This window comes from Saccoglossus kowalevskii, chromosome 1, assembly GCF_978046115.1.
Source record: "Saccoglossus kowalevskii chromosome 1, keSacKowa6.1, whole genome shotgun sequence".
NCBI lineage: Eukaryota > Metazoa > Hemichordata > Enteropneusta > Harrimaniidae > Saccoglossus > Saccoglossus kowalevskii.
The window spans coordinates 23,661,307-23,678,188 of NC_140641.1; the positions used below are offsets into that span (position 1 = coordinate 23,661,307).

Genomic DNA, 16,882 nt, shown 5'->3' on the forward strand with positions numbered 1-16,882 from the left:
TAACTGGGGTAAAAATGTTGTATTCACTGGTCCGTATATCCTGGCTGTTCTCACAAGATAGTTACTTGGATCATACGCGTATCATTGATGGCTTTATCAGTAAAGGTCAAAGTTCAAGGGCTCGGACTTGGGATAGCCCATTTTTTTTAAAGGAATGTGTCCGTTTAAATAAAACGAGCGTTGGCGAACCTTTCTGAGCCTGCGACAACATATGGTCGGTATCTTCGTGTATTGATCTAGTTATTGAGTAACACGTGTAGGGGGAAGTTGTGAGTGCATTAACTTTCACGAAAACACGCGACCTTTCTGCAAATAAAAATGTCCCTCGAAGAAACTGGAGCTTAGCGTATACCCCCGGTCAAACAGTGAGTAACACCCGATACGGTGCCGATGTTAAACATAGCAGAGTACAGATATCCCACAACGGAGGGACATTTACTAACCGCTGAATTTCGACATGAACACTTCATGGGTTGTGTTAATTTGTCTGTTGCTGTTAGTAGCGTCAATCGACGCTGGCAAAAAGGGAAAGAACAAAGAGAAGAGACGCAAGCAAAAAGCCGCAAAATGCGAGACAATCTCCACTATGGCATGTACTCGTAGTGTACCGGACTTGCCTTACAACAAGACGCGGCTACCGAATATCATGGGACACGAAGATCAGCTCGAAGTTAACGCAGAGATAGATCAATACTGGTCTCTGATTAAGATGGGGTGTTCCCCGTACATTGGTTATTTTATCTGTTCTGCATTTCTTCCTGAGTGTCCAAAGAAAAAGAAGATGAAGACGATACCCCCATGTAGAGAACTTTGCATTAAGGTAAGTGCCCATTGTCTTTTCTACCTGGGAATATAAAACATCGTGTTTTAACATTCCTTGAACACTCCAAAATGACTTGTTCATCTCTCTCCAAATCCCCTGTCCAAACTTCTTTGCAAATCGATAGAGTAGTATTTCATCCAGTGTCTTTGTTGATGACATTCCATAATGTGTTTACTCGGCTATTTTCTCGCCTTCGTTGGTACGTGACATTCCGTCACTCGTACGTTCTCTATAGACATGCCGACTTTAAGTAATTCCAAATGTTTTTGAATTCCTAATTATGGAAAACGGCTTGGACAGTTTTGACCTCGGTCTGTTACAATCCAAACGGCATTGTGATTCAATGTAAAGCAGCATAGGGGTCCTGTTTGCAAACAATTCGAAGTGTCGCGGTAACAAACCCAAACTACAATGTATAAGTTTTATCACGATTATCAACATATTGTTTCGTGAAGAAAGCAGCATGGCGTCAACATTGACATGTAAACCAGTAATGAACACGTTTTCTCGTAAGTCCTATCATTAAAATACGTTAATCTCAATCTGGTGTGTAAACACAATCTAATACACCGACCTTGACTATTTTAAGCAAATCTGTAATTTATTTATTTTGTTCTATTTTATTTTTATCCTGTAAACTAGTACTTAGTAGTTTATATCATGCATTTATCGATAGTAAATACCTAATTTTAATAATTGAAACGAGTGTATTACTGGTGTTTATAATTTGAATCGGGTATCCTAGTTCAATAACTCCGACCATGGAGGTATGTATACCTTCCATACTCTGTGCTCAAAGGTAAGGTCTGGTCCACGAACCACTGCAGGACTTGATCCATACGTGTCGTGATAAAATACCGATGGTTTTATATTAATTCAAAACGAATATCGTATAATATTTACATCGTAATATATTGGGATCATGCGAATACCATGACGAATGTCTCCTTTATGATGTATTGCAATATGGAACGAAATGTCTCCATTCATTCATTCCTTCCTGTCAGTTTATACTTCAGAAGCGCACACAATTCTGCTCTGCTCTTCTTGCGATTTGTAATTTAAATACATCGGCGAGTTTACTGTGTGCATGTTTGTACCGTGACTCTGTTTGTAGCCATAGCCTGTATCAATGCTGTAGAGTATAGACCGAACGCTTTACAATACCAAACATTGATATCCAATGTGTTTGACACATTGCGTCGACTCTCTGCTAAGAGTAAGACAGGAAAGTCCACACCAGACCGGAAGAAGTAAATTAACTCACAAGAAAAGCTTAGTTATGTAAAACTAATTTATTCTTTACGGAAGAGACAAAAAATAGTGATACCATGCTAGTCTCCATAGAGGCGTCGTTAAACTGTTTATGACTTGGGTAATTCTGGTTGCCATGGACCTTCAATGACCTTCAATGGATAAAACTCGTACTGATAAATTGATGTTCATCGAGTTGAGAATTTGTTACCGCACTAAACTGAAAAATCGCTTCTTGACATGTGGAGAGATAACTGAATGGTGCACTGCTGTATTCTAAAGCTATTCAGTGGCTTTCATTGTTAAATATATCGGTATTCCATAATTCAATTCCTCGCATTTTTATGAAATTAAAAAAATGGCAGGCTCTTGTAAGAGATATGCGAGTATTTAGCACGGAATGACATCGAGTACTGACGGTTAGTAGCTTGATTTAAATGAGATGCATGTGTAAGTCGTTACTCTGTCCTCATTATGTGTTATATTGTATGACAACATATCCCGGAGCAGATACCGAATACTTGCACGATTAACGATCTCTCAGAGCCCCTAATTGAAAACACAGTCCTTGTCATATATTATCAGTGGGTATCGTGATAATATGTGATGGTCCCATCACAATGGGTTCACAGGAAACGAATGTCGCCCTCGAATGTCAATTGTGACTGAGGCTATGTCGATCATTGCTGGTAGTTTGACTATTGTCCATGTTATCAGAGTAAATATATGGCATATAAATCTAGTGATAATTTTGTTTCAAGAATATATTTAATTTCCATTAACACGTTGGTTCTCGGAGTTTTTATGTGTGGAAGAGTTCAAATTGGTTGCTAGCGTTTCCAGATTCCACGGTAGGACCGCGTAATGCTTGGCGACCTGTGGTGATTACAGTCAACGCGGGGTTCCCATGCGGAAAATCAAAGACTTATTTATCTGTAGCAACGTCTCGCGATGCCGGATGGTACAATTATACATTAATCTTACATTTTTCAATTTACGTTCAGGCAAAAGAAGGATGTGATGAAGTGCTACAGTCTCTGGATTTGGATTGGCCAGTGGAGTTGTCATGTGACTTGTTCCCTCGTTACGACGAGAGCAAAAGTAAGAAAAAAGGACGCGCAAACTGTTTCAACTACGAACCAGGTAAGCTTTGTTTAGGGCGTATGAATAATCATGATGTAAGCGTGATCAGACACACATGGTAAGAAGCACTGTCTCTTGAACATTGGAAATTTGTATGTTGAAACGTAATGTAATAAAATTTTCCAGTGTACACAAATCATCTCTAATCGCATCTCATGTGCAAGACGTACCAAGTATGTATACGTCAACCACATGACTGTATTGTATTGTATATTGTATGTATAAAATACACTTATATTTCGCATAAAGGGGAATATAGATCAACTAGTTCGTCGACGACTCCCACTAGTAAAGCAAAATAACAGCTCTATGACTCTGTTATAGTAGTCGTCTTATCGATTACCTGAGAGTGGTCTAAAAATTAGGCATTTACTACGATGACACGTACTCGTATAAATACCGTCATTACATGTACCGATAGTGACCGCATTCCGTGTATGGTAACCCAGCAACCCACGTTTGTCGGTTGATTCCCGTTATCTGAAGATATGTAGTTGCATGCTCTTTTCACACCTCGTAAACTACCAGTCATTACGCCCCATTGCACCAAACGTCGGAGGTAAAATTGTATCCCTATTATTTGAACATAAATTCTTTCGCTGATTACTGATTCGAGTGACTTTTCTGCAGATGTTGCGAACGTTACAATTGATCATGATACGGACTTTGTTTTACCCATAATATCGCATTCGGCATCTATAATGTCATAATATACTTGGTATGGACTGCAAGCACCGTTCTACGCTGTAGTAGCTTTTATTTTAGCGCTTTCGTCATAATAATTTGTTTTAGAAAATTTAAAACACGACTATAATTTTATGATCGATAACTTGAGCTTTTGTACATTGAAAGGAAATAAAGTTTTGCGTTTACTCGACAAATGAATGACCATCTGCTTGAGATTTGATTATAATACATTCTTGTCCCATGTCACTCACTAGTATAGATATGTACGTTATTTATTTGAAAGTCGGGGTAGCATGTGGTAAAAATAAACTGCGCATCAGCGTAGAACTTGGTGTCAATATAAACACTTTATTATAAACAAATATACGTGAACATGTGTGAATAATCAGTTTTTTACAAACTTCCTTGGACATTGCACATGTAAAATTAAATCCGTATTTAGCTCCGCTTTCGACTTTGCCGAGCAGAGTTAATTATATTACTGATTTTCCGTCCTCGTCCTACATCGTAGTCGTCGCCCGCGTCAATTTTTTGCTTTTTTGACTTCTTGAAAACCGCAAGTCTGATTGTTTTGATATCATACATATAGTTACCTCGAGTGGACCTATCGAATTTGTTCATTTCGTGATGATATCTTCAATTTTCCAATTTTGACATTTTTTGGCATTTTTAGTAAAATGTTATATGTTCCACTTCTTGTTGAAAATGGCAAGTCTGATTGCTTTGATATTATACATATAGATACCTCAGGTGGACCAATTTCAGATTTGTTCATTTCGTGATGTCTTCAATTCTAGTAATTGAAATGAGCGGGACAATCTCAGCCGAGAGGCTGCTTATTACATATACCATCGTTCGGGTTATGTTCATGTTAAATGCGCTAATTGACAATTAAATAAAAAAATGCATAACATTCCGCAAATATTTCTATAATATATTTCTATTTTCTATATAAACTGTTGTAAACATTATGAATAACCGGTTTCTCCAGTGTAATGCATGGTTGTCTTCTTTTTTTTCTTTTTTTTAGTTTTGTTTATATAGTTTTGTTCCCAAGTCGTAATATACTGCATATCAGGATCCGCGCTAGTTTTGAGCTATAGTGGTTATACAGGGTGTGCAATCTTTCACCCAACCATGCGTGAACCTCTTAAACACATGTCTGATGAACACATGTATGCGTTATCGAGTCAGTGAAATTTCAATGGACTACCATATCGATGTTATCTACTTCATGTCTGCGGCTATAATACGTGCTCCTGGCTAACATTGTGTTAAGTGGCACTGTCAACAGAACAGGGAGCCTGTTAGTATCATTCAATTAAAATGTGAAAGTGAGACGAGGTCTTTCAGTCACCCGCTCTTGTATGTACCGGTCAATCTAAGCTGTCTGTCACGGCGTGGTGCGTGGTGTAAACATTGCACTATCGGATGAAGACCACGGGGCGCGCCGTGACGGTGTATCCCTTACAATATACGAATTAATTTTCACGTAAGTTTGACTACAAATAAAGTTGTCATTGTGGGCCTCCTGTCGAAACAGTGTCAACGTTTAGAGTTCAATTACGCTTCTAGCAACCGTGATTCAACTCGCCTGTCAGATCCAGAGACAGACTTCCATCTATTTTTTTCAAGGAACCTTCAAACCACGGATGCCCTCAAACTGATTGTGATTTCAATTGTGAACGAGTGTCTGTTCATTCTTCATACGTTTTCTTCATTTCAAGTGTTGCCAACAAGAATGATACCGGCTCCTCGCGTTTTGGAAAATCCAATGTCCATGACGATTATGGTGGGTGAAATACTTGAGTTGTCTTGCCGCGCTGAAGGCGAACCACCATTACAGTTTGCGTGGAGTAAGTTAGAGGGCGCTATTCCAGCAGACAGGTAAGTCTAATTTCTAGGTTTCGCCTTAGATTATTATTGAAAAAGAAATTTAACAGGCGACTCTCCCAAAGAGGACAACATCAAGCTTTTTGAATATTTCATATGCTTAATTTTGGTCTCTCTGTAACACATTCTAAGAAATGTATAGGACGTTCTATTATAGAGCGCTGCTTTACACCCCGAAGTAAGTTAACAGCTTGAATGAACGTTGTATATCTAGTTTTCAACGTAAGAAAGTTAGCGATATAATACTTTGGGATATTCGATGCACAAAAATGGCGCTAGCTCTAAGAAAGTAGTACTGGCGGACAAATCTAACATTAGTAAGGGATTTCACACTTATACTGTCATACCACTAGTAAAATTTGAAGAAAAAAAATGCGAAGTGTTTCCAGGATGTGTAATGTTGTGCTCCGATGTGTGATAGTCAATAATTGAAAATTTTGAAAAACAATGAACTAAACCGCGATTAATCACATTAATTCAGTGCGATACTGTTTCAATCAGAAAGGAGTTGGTGGAGTGTCGTTGCCATAGCCACCATGACAACCAGCCACGCACACAGCTAATTACTTCAACTCTCAAATCAGTCTGTGTAAAATGAATGCGCGATGTTACAAAAAAAAAAAACGTGTGATTGTTTTAGTTAGTACAAGAGCTATATGAGGAAAAAAATGAATACAAATTTTCAAAATCATGTTACGGAATATGATAAATTATTTTCGCGGACTATTTGGTACATCAAACCTCCACAAGTTGTGATCCAATGTGAATATTATTCCCATTTTCGCCGCCATTTTGATTTTTTATCGCCAACATTGATCGTTGTCCACCGACAGGAGTCTAATCAGCACCCAAGTGATAACTCTTACGCAACCTGATTCGACCAAAAGCACTTTGAGGATTCTTGACGCTGAGGGCGATGATAGTGGCACGTATATATGTATGGTATCCAACCTTGGCGGCACAATTGAAGTCAATTCAAGAATTGACGTACAAAGTAAGTGTGATTTTGTCTATCAGAACGCGCCTTTATAAAACTTGTTGGTGGTCCTCGCGCAGTGCGTGTTTAACAAGCAATGTATTTTACATGCGTTGTGCATGTCCCATATCGAACAGAACACGACGCGATGACCACAGCGCTTTAAAGCGGGGTCGTCAACTGCGCATGCGTCAGATGGCCATAGCGTGTCATTGTTTACAAACAAGCGTCCACCCATGAGCCTTTGCGTTTTTAGCGTGTGTTGTTATCATCGCTTGGGACTCAATTCCCGCGCGTGCGCAGGTGACGACCCTCCCGCTTTAACATGTGATGGCTCGCTGTTGACGAATACATAGAGGGATATGTAACTACTATTGATCACGATAATATCACAATTGCAGTGCCCCCCTCGTTTTCACGGAGACCGCAAGATACAGTCGTTAATGAAGGAAATACAGCTAGACTGCAATGTGAAGCTCATGGTTATCCAGATCCCCATATCACATGGTTTAAAGTTCATGATGTTTTAAAACCAGCTAGGTGAGTTCCGCTAATTCAGTGTTGTATTTACTACGAATATGTCTACATTAATAAGGAACAAAATTGCCGTGGCCGAGAAAAAAAGCAAAGAATAAAATAACTGCACAATTGGGAAAATGTAAATAATAAAATTACCACTAGCATTATGTGGATGAACTACTTGTTGTCAATGAGAAAACATTCTCAAGACCATAAGTCCGAATTGGTGATCCCTAACGAGCCATAGTGTGCTATGTACATTTCCATCATACCGCTGCAACCTCTACATCTGATATATCCAATGACCTAATAACGAATCAGATTTGTTACGTATTATCCGTGTTGTCCTATGAATAATTTCATCACTGATGAATTATTTTCAGGGGGTCCATGATGGATGACATATTATTTATTGCGGACGTTGGCGCCGATGATGCTGGTACTTATCTTTGTGTTGCAACGAACAGTGCGGGTTATCTTAATGTTACCGCTAGTTTAGAAGTTTTGAGTAAGTACATCGTTTTATTATGATTTTACAAACATGCTGACTCTGGACGCTCGGGGTATTGAAGGCTTCACATCACGTGGTCACTCGCCAGGTCGCCATAACATGAACCAGGTGATGCGTATCATATTTCATTTATCATACATTTCACGTCAAATACGTTGTTCTTAAAATCCTGTCATTCACATATCATTGTCTGAACGTTGTCCCCCAGCTATGCCTCGTATCGAAAACGTGCCTGACGACATGACAGCGGAAGAAGGAGGAGAAGTGACTTTCCACTGCGCGGCGTCAGCCATTCCGAAACCAGTTATTGAGTGGACAAAATCTCGCGGAGAACTGCCAAGTGACAGGTACGTATTTCATCATAGTATTGTAAGGTTCATGCAGCGCCACCAACCAAAGAAATTGTGACTGTCACGTGACATCTCCATTAAAGGACAGCGGTCGTCGTGCCGCGTCCTGTTCTATATGGGACTCATAGCGACGTACTAGTATACAACGCGTGTAAAATACATTGTTTATTTACATGAAATTCAAGCACGCGCTGCGCGACGACCACCGCGCTTTAAGTTCCTACATTCACGCACGGGAACGTAAACACATGTAAACCAACTGATTTGCCTTTTAAATCCAATCGTCAAAATTTCGAAAAAGATTTTGTCACAACGTTCAACAAAAATATATAACATGCGGATGTTTTATTTTTTCAAAATGAGTGATTACGAACATTTCAAATAAGGTTTGTTATTGCTTAATATTTGTAACTTTTCAATAACGTGCTCTACGGCACATGTCTCTGACTTTGTACTGATGCGTAATAGTAAAGGGGAGAGCTTGATTATCCAAATTATCCCCGATTTTGTGGAGGTATGTAGTTACATACTAAACCTACTGCGAATACGGACTAATCCAGTATTCTGGCAATAATACTTATTCCAATGTGTTTTTCCAATACAGAACAAATATCACCGTGAATGAAAATGGTACAACATTGCGCTTATTTAATATACAAACGTATGACGTTGGTATCTACACGTGTACTGCCAGCAACGTTGTTGGGAGTGTGACAGCTAATATTCTGTTCGAAGTACAAGGTGTGTAAAGGGCGCATATGATAATAGGAGTGAGGTGTCATTAACAAGCGTGTCCCCCTCATGTTGATCTGGTAAAATATCCATTTCTATGTTTCCAATTTGCGTATTTAACTTCTAGCGTGCGTTATTCTCCTGTCTTACAGTAAAACCATCGATCCATTCCATTGAACCTCTCCGCTATGTTGCTGAAATTGGAGAAGATGCAATATTTATGTGTAAATTTTCTGGACATCCCACACCATCGGTACTGTGGTATCGAAAAGGCACAGAGGTATAGTATGTTAAAGAGTCGTCGTTGTACTCTATTACATTGCGTCATTGCGACTTAATATTTACAAATCATTGTTACGCCTTCTATTGACGAAGTGGGTTTTTTTACGTCAAAATGCTATAAATGATTTGGCGGATAGTAAATGTCTCAAAAACATTATTTTTCAATTTTCGACACTCCGGACGGCCCCTTTCGTTCACCCATTTACGTCACATGGGCACTTCGTCGCTATTGGGCGTGTTTTATAAAAATGGTATACTATTTATACATTTCTTAGTAACATTTCCATTTTAATATTTTAAAAGAATTTGCTCTTCCCGGGAGGTGGATCGATGGATAGATTCCAAGTGACAGTTGATGGTATGTTAATAATAGACTCCGTTAAGAAAGAAGACGAAGGTGATTATGTATGCAGTGTAATGAACACAGCTGGCAATGACAAATCAGAAAGTTACCTAGAAGTTATTCGTGAGTACAACATATTATTGTTTTGTTAGGTAACAGTCCCGGACATTGAATGTAACCGTTTTCGTTGATGATCACGTGTGAAGTGTAAAGCGTGCATGGGAATACTTCTGTGAGAGGGCTTAGGATGTGTGACAACCATGTTATAATAATAACACTTTAATGCACTGTCCCGGTGTCTAACAGGCCAGGTCAGTCACAATCACCTTCATGCCTTAAAGTTGCATTCCTATTTTACAAATATGTGAAACGTCACTTCCAGAGCGAACAAACCCATTATATGTGTTGAAGTGAAGTGAGATATCATGGCCTCACTTTCCCGCTCATTTCATTTTGAAAGTACTGAAGAGTCCCTTAGGCAAACATACATACAATATCTGATATTCTAGGTCGCCAATCACAACCTCAGATAACAAGTAATGCCTGAGTCCTAACTCAGTGAGTATTTATTGTTTACAAAGTCCCGCTAAAATTCAAATTCTGCCGTTAGTTTCTCATCCACAATCTCAAAGTTTGATGTTGTATGCATGGAATTCCTAGGTCCATGGTGGGTGATATCTCATAGATTTTCGATCCGTGGTACATCGTGGCCATTTCACAATGTAATCTCATCCTTACAATTAATTAAATACAAATTTAGTATATTAGTCTTATTTTTGACTCGCTGTTAACATAACTCTGTACTATGGTATTGGTGATATATGAGTGGGTACCATAGGCTGGTACTTGATGGCCAACCAACCTAGTCAAATATGTATTTTGCATTGTACGAATGCAAAATAAGTTATTAGGAAATTAGGATATTAGTACCAGCTGTTTTATACGCATGCGCATTGCCCGATCCTGGCAAATCTCGTCATCTGTTTTGGGGCGTGTCTGGTCGATGTGAAATTGCTTCAGCCATTGGGTAACAGAATTAACTGGTCTCTGTGTGAAACTCGCTGTAAAGTGGTGGTAAAATGAATTTGCGCGGTTTTTGCGCTGTCATATTCTGAATGATTGGAGCAGCAATGGAAGCCGACCATTTAATTGATAAAAATCGTGTCCAGAATATGATTTTAAATGGTCGAACTTATAGAGAAATCAGTCTCGTATTGGAAAGCACGTTTCCGGGAAGGAGAGGTGTCGAGGTGGCGTGTCGTGGTGAGTAGATTTCCTCCCCGGGACGCCGGGACGCCGAGTTGGACGTCGGTACTGAGAGGGAGGCGGTGAATATAGTGTCGAGCGACCAACATAGTAAACCAAACTCACGATACTGGTGCAGACGACTATGGTCGAACAACCATGAAAAATAAATAGCAGGACTTCGGTATTGTGCATTCAGCACAGAAATAAAAGACACGCCCACAGTTAGACAACCAATCATTCTATTATTGGTCACGATGTACCACGGATCATTTCCACGTTCTTGGTAAACATCACGTACGTGATGTGCCGGCCATCCAATGGCGGGATGTGCGGTTTCCTTTGTGCACAATCAGCGTCAACTTCTTGAGAGAAACACGACGCACTTGCTAAGTCTGGTGGCGCCCTACTATTTCATCAATATGTCATGAATTTGTTTTCGCGTATTTGTTAACCGACTTAATTAGTTGATTATTAGCTGAATTGCTGTGTTATGTCTGTCATCGTTTAGGCCTATTTGAAGTTTTGGACGGAACTTGGCTCAGTGATTTGGAACTAATTACCAGATAACCGTCGCGATTCTGACAGTTGGTATTCATAGTTATTAATGTAGTGAACGATTAATCAAAAGATATGACGTATTCAGTACTTAGTGTGATTGGCTTTATGATTGAAGGTTACGCCCCAGAGTCTTTTTACTGTTTTGTAATTGGTTAGAGTTTTGAAAGTGAATAAAGAGAGTTTGAGTTGGTCTTGGCGAATACTCCACGACAGACGCAGTCGAGAGTCCAGTCCAGGGGCGAGCCTTGAGGCAGTCCAGTCTTGGGCGAGTCTTGGTTCAGCCTTGTGAGAGTCTTGGGGACTTTTCCCCAGGGCGCTGTGTCTTATAGAGTGCTCCACAGATCGACTAAGACGAGAGCTGAAACGTATTTCGTTGTGTGTGCCTTATTTGACTGTAAAGTTAAAGTGACTTTCCCGATCCCGTACCTCAAGGGGACGCGATATAGAGGCCAGACGAGATTTCCCCCTGGCACGTGTGGAGAACCCCGAGAGAAGAGATTTTCCCCCTGATAAATAACCAAGTATACTAATATCCTGTTCCCGTATTGGACATTTGTTTATTTGCAGCAATTTCCAATTCTACGCCAAGTCCTTAGTAATTAATGATTCCACGTATTTATTTGGCCGTTATTTGACTGACGTAAAATGTCATAATGTTAATTCGCGGAAATTTAAACACACTGATACTGATAATGAATTACAAATTTGCCAAAAAATACTAAATTTGCTATCCCATGGAAATGATTGAAATCCAAATATTTGGCAATATATTAAGTTTTGCGTCGCATGCACACGATAGAAATATCATATAAAATGGGCCTAATATACTAATGTTGTATTTATTTAATTGTAAAAACGAGTTTACATCCTGGAATGGCCACGATGTACCACGGATCATTTTCAAAGTTGGGATGTAACCGACTTTAACCATAGACTATATAGTCTACGTCTTAAACACTGTTACTCTGTCAAGGGATTATAATTCCCCAAGTTATCCTTGTCAGTGAAACTACTGGCGTTACTTGGTTAGTTATTTCATTCACAGTCCCTACTGTAGTTTATTGAATGATTCGAACATCGGTTTCTTTGTTTGCTTCGTCTCCTAGCTACTGGTACAAAATCTGTTCGGGAGCTTCCGTCCGTTGAAACCACAGTAATGGCCGAAAGTAACGTGACGTTGGCTTGTCGTGCAATCGGAGATTCCCAGTACACAGTGCAATGGGTGTTCAATCAGAAACCTCTCACCCTTGGAGAAGAAGTAACGCATTACTCACTTGATGATTCTGGTAGCCTGGTTATTAAAAACATCACCACCAACGAAAGAGGTACCTATACATGTATATCTGCGCATGTATGGGGTAGCCGCTATGCTGCGACCGTTGTCATGGTGCTGGGTAAGTCGAAAACATGTTATCACTGCAATGAAAGTTAATTAAAAACAATTTGTCTAAATACTGGTGTCAACAAAACCATCTGCGTTAACAATCATTTATAAATCTAAATATAAATATCTATTCATCTTTATAGATATTTATAAATTTCACAATTCAAACTGAAACGAGATGTTTCTATTGGCCGACTGAATAACATTGAAACGTCTTTACTCGTTGTGTTCGTTGGTTGGCTGTTTGGATTCAACTGCTATCGAAGTTAATGAATGTTTATAAAGATGAGGGGAATACCTTAGTTGCGCCGAAACAACATGATATATGAGTTCGTGTGGTAACGTCGTTGATTAGGCGAGGAATACAGTAGATCGTTTTGAGATGGGAATAGAGTCGACCAATGACTAGTCATTACTGACTGTCTAATTGTTGCGCGGAGATAACACAAATAACCATTAAACTGCATGCATGTCCAATGAAAATTGACGTGAACTTCAGTATATAACGTCAAATGAATAGTGGTCTATTTTTGCATTTCTCGTAGCTCCAACGACTGAGCCAACTACAACTGATTTCACGACGACAACAACAAAGCTAGACGAGACCACTATCATGGAAGTAACAACTGCTCAGCAGCAATCTGTTGACTTGACGTCGATATCAGCGACAACAGTGATAGAAACAAGTGAGGAGACACCCAAACTATGTCCGCCATGTCAAGGTATGTAAAATAATTACGTGTGCTAAAACCACGTGACGCAAATACTTTGTTTTTCACCGTTGAGGTCGTCTTAACTTTAATGGAAATAAAGATTCCGATGAAATGTTATAATAATTAGGAAGTATCCGTGATATATGATCTATCGTGCCATGTGTATGTAAGTAGATACTTTGTTATTTTCTCTCCTCAAATGATGAAGCGGGCACCGTGAAACCACGTCGCTATGATATATTGGATGCGGGTTTGGAAGGATACTTCAGAGGATGGGTAGACGTCCAAGGACAGGGAGCTGCCAATGACTACTGCAGGTAGTACTCAAATAAAACTGTAATTACCCTGTTTACAAAAATATAGAAGAATGATTCACCTCCATGCACTCGGGCGAAAATTGTAATCGAAATTAGTTTCACATGATTTCGGTTAGAAGTGATTTATTAATGGTTATTTAGAGATCTGGAAGTATCTGTGCAATTAGTTGAAACGCATTTTGCAGACTCTAAGAATTGACTTCATTCATTGTCATCCAATCATTCGAAGTACACTCAAAAATTGTCTCATGATCCACAATACACTAGTAACTACGCAATCGGTACAGAATTATGTGTCATCAGTGATTGGCTGTCTTCATGACTTCAGTAAATTACCATGGGACCATGCATGCACTGACTGACTTACTCTAAACCGATTCACTAGACTACTAGCATTATTCGCATTTTTCAAAGTCCTTACGATCAGAGACGGTATCTATTCTAATATATATATTTAATATTATAGATGGACTGTTTTAATTTGTATAGGCATTCAATTGTAGGCCATCTGTAGCTATACATATGTATATAACGGCTTGCTCGCGATGCCCTCGTTATATTGGCAACGCTATAATAACTGAATGAATTTTTCTTGGTAGGATAATTGCAGCGGGCGAAGTGGGGTTTCAATTAGCATGTGCGTTGGCTGGTACCATGGGAGATAATGAATATAATTATATATCCACGGCGGACTTGGAGGTTGGATATGAAGGCACCTGGTACATGAAAGACGAGAACGGAGACGGTAAAGATGACTACTGCAGGTATGGTTTTATTTAGTTATCGCCTCCTACCAAGCATGAGGTCGTCGAGAACTCTAAAATAACTTAAATGGCGGCAGTCGTCTCGCCGCGTCCTTTTCGGTGTGGGACTCATGGTGACGTATACAATGCGTGTAAAATACATTGTTTATTAACATGAAATTCGAACACGCGCTGTGCGACGACCACCGCGCTTTAAAATTTACGTAAATATATTTAATCGTCACATATGTTGCTAGTTTTATGGAAGCCAAATATAGCAAAATACTCTCCTCATATCTATCAGATGTCTGTACTGTAAAAACTCGTGATTGAGAGTACTTGGACTTGTTCGCATTTCCAATGTATGTATATGCGTTATAGTGTAGAGTTATTTGAAATACATCTAAAAGCACACAACTTTTAAAATGAAACAAAACACATACAAACTCGTCTGTATGTGTGGACACCCTGACAGTGGAGTAATAATTTTGTGTCCGCGCATAATAAAAACAAATACTACTTTTACTTCTCAGGTGTGTCGGTGAGGGCGGCAAAGCCTACGTCTGGTGCATGGAAGCTGGAGGTGACGGGTTTCATGGCAGCGATCCTAATAACGCCACAACCGGAAGTCAGTACTCTTTCAAGGCACCCGGAAAACGAAAGGATTTAAAACAATGCGCAGATAGAACAGTAGACCCGTTTCTGGGAATGACTGATAAATAAATTCCCCCATTATTTATTTAATGTTAAATATTTCATGAAATGCTGGACGCTGATGGTCGGTGATGGCTGGGCTCACCAGAATTGTTCATACAATTGAAGATAACTAGTGGAACTTCTATATCAGATTTTTTCAGACATCATTAGACATTTTAAATTGTAGTAATCAAATAAAATTTACTACATGAGTTTAATCAATCTGATACCAGAGGTGGCGGATTTTAAGTCACTCACACCTTTTGTATTATTTTTAATTTGTATCCCTATATTTGCTCGTCGCCGAAATAATAATCATGTCCAGAATTTGCATACTATGAATTTGGAGAAAAAAAAACAGAATTTGCTCACTCCCAAAACATTTCATTTTATACTGAACTGTTTTCCGTGAAAATAATAAAACTGAGCGTTACTTTGTGTTTTATTTTTGTCACGTGTTGTCTATATGGCGTCCAAGTTCAACTAACTAATGTATTATTGAAATTGTATCAAAAACGCATTTAAAGTTGCGTTCCTACTTTGTAGGTTTGTGCGGTACTATACACCACCAAATGTTGAGATTATGGACATGTAATGAGAAATTAAAGCGGGGAAGTCGTCACCTGCCATGCGTCAGATGGCCATAGCGTGTCATTGTTTACATACAAGCGTCTATCCATGAGCCTTTGCGTTTTTATAGTGTGTTGTTATCGTCGCTTGGGACTCAATTTCCGCGCGTGCGCAGGTGACGACACTCCCGCTTTAACTTCAGAATATAAGTCGGTATTTTAAATTATAGTTTTGAGTTATATTTGTAAACAATAGACACTCACTCCTTGAATGCCAGTTAAATTGTTACAGTAGATATGTGTTGTCCAAGAGATAAGACACTCTAGTACTCTCAAAATGAAATGGACGGGAACGTGGGAGCTGGATTTTGTTTACAAAACAACATCACATTTTATGTTTTTATCTTGATCTGAGAGTGATAATTTACATATTTGCAAAGTGGGAATGAAAGCTTAAAGGGCGGCAGTCGTCGCGCCGCGTCCTGTTCGACATGGGACTCATAGCGACGTATACAACGCGTGTAAAATACAATGTTTGTATACCTGAAATTCGAACACGCGCTGCGCGACGACCACCGCGCTTTAAGTTCATTCGCGCAATTAAAGTTTTTTCTAGCAACTCACGCGCGATGGACATGTTTTTGTAATCCACATAGAATATAAATATAAAACAATGCAGTTGTTGTATATATATACCACCCAAATATTGTATTTCCTCTCAGCCCTGTGTCGCCTGGATATGTTCGGTGATGTTGCTTTTAATTACTACAAACTTTATTAATGCAGTGTTCAAAAAATATATATATATCCTCCTCGATATTTTCCATTCTTAACAAAAACCATGACGGGTATTGTTCTTATTTTATTGTTTCTCATTTTATATAATATTTCTTTGTCCTGTTTGCTATTAAATTGTTTTAACCTCAACCACCAGTGATTTTTTGCATCTAAGAATCGAATTGTGGCTTCAATTTGGTGGAAGACCGTGGCTGTCGCGCTGTGTTCGTCACAAACGTGTTTCACTAGTAATCAAAGAAAGCTTAGAAAGAACTCCCATGTGCTGAGAGTATTGGAGACACATTAAATATAATTTGAAATTACTTAGCTGAAAACTAATTATGCAAATCAGAAAATTAACATG

The 16,882-nt window shown here is 39.1% G+C and overlaps 1 protein-coding gene across 2 annotated transcripts; it reads left to right on the plus strand.

Annotated features, from left to right (window-relative positions):
* Window positions 1-417: 417 nt before the first annotated feature.
* LOC100313720 (robofrizzled) lies at window positions 418-16,668 on the plus strand. Of its 2 annotated transcripts, none has more exon segments than NM_001168175.1 (15): window positions 418-820; window positions 3,082-3,220; window positions 5,635-5,794; window positions 6,634-6,794; window positions 7,178-7,316; window positions 7,679-7,803; window positions 8,015-8,153; window positions 8,761-8,897; window positions 9,041-9,168; window positions 9,474-9,636; window positions 12,426-12,713; window positions 13,249-13,425; window positions 13,625-13,733; window positions 14,333-14,497; window positions 15,010-15,617. In NM_001168175.1, coding segments are annotated over 15 exon segments (2,583 nt in total). In that variant the 5' UTR covers window positions 418-457; the 3' UTR covers window positions 15,200-15,617.
* Window positions 16,669-16,882: the final 214 nt, after the last annotated feature.

What these genes read in the sequence shown, in the direction of transcription:
- LOC100313720 (XM_085503830.1), top strand. Translation starts at nt 5,649, where the DNA reads ATGATACCGGCTCCTCGCGTTTTGGAAAATCCAATGTCCATGACGATT. An exon ending in GATGTTTTAAAACCAGCTAG is followed by an intron (nt 7,317 to 7,678) that starts GTGAGTTCCGCT and finishes AATTATTTTCAG; the next exon opens with GGGGTCCATGATGGATGACA. An exon ending in ACTATGTCCGCCATGTCAAG is followed by an intron (nt 13,426 to 13,624) that starts GTATGTAAAATA and finishes CAAATGATGAAG; the next exon opens with CGGGCACCGTGAAACCACGT.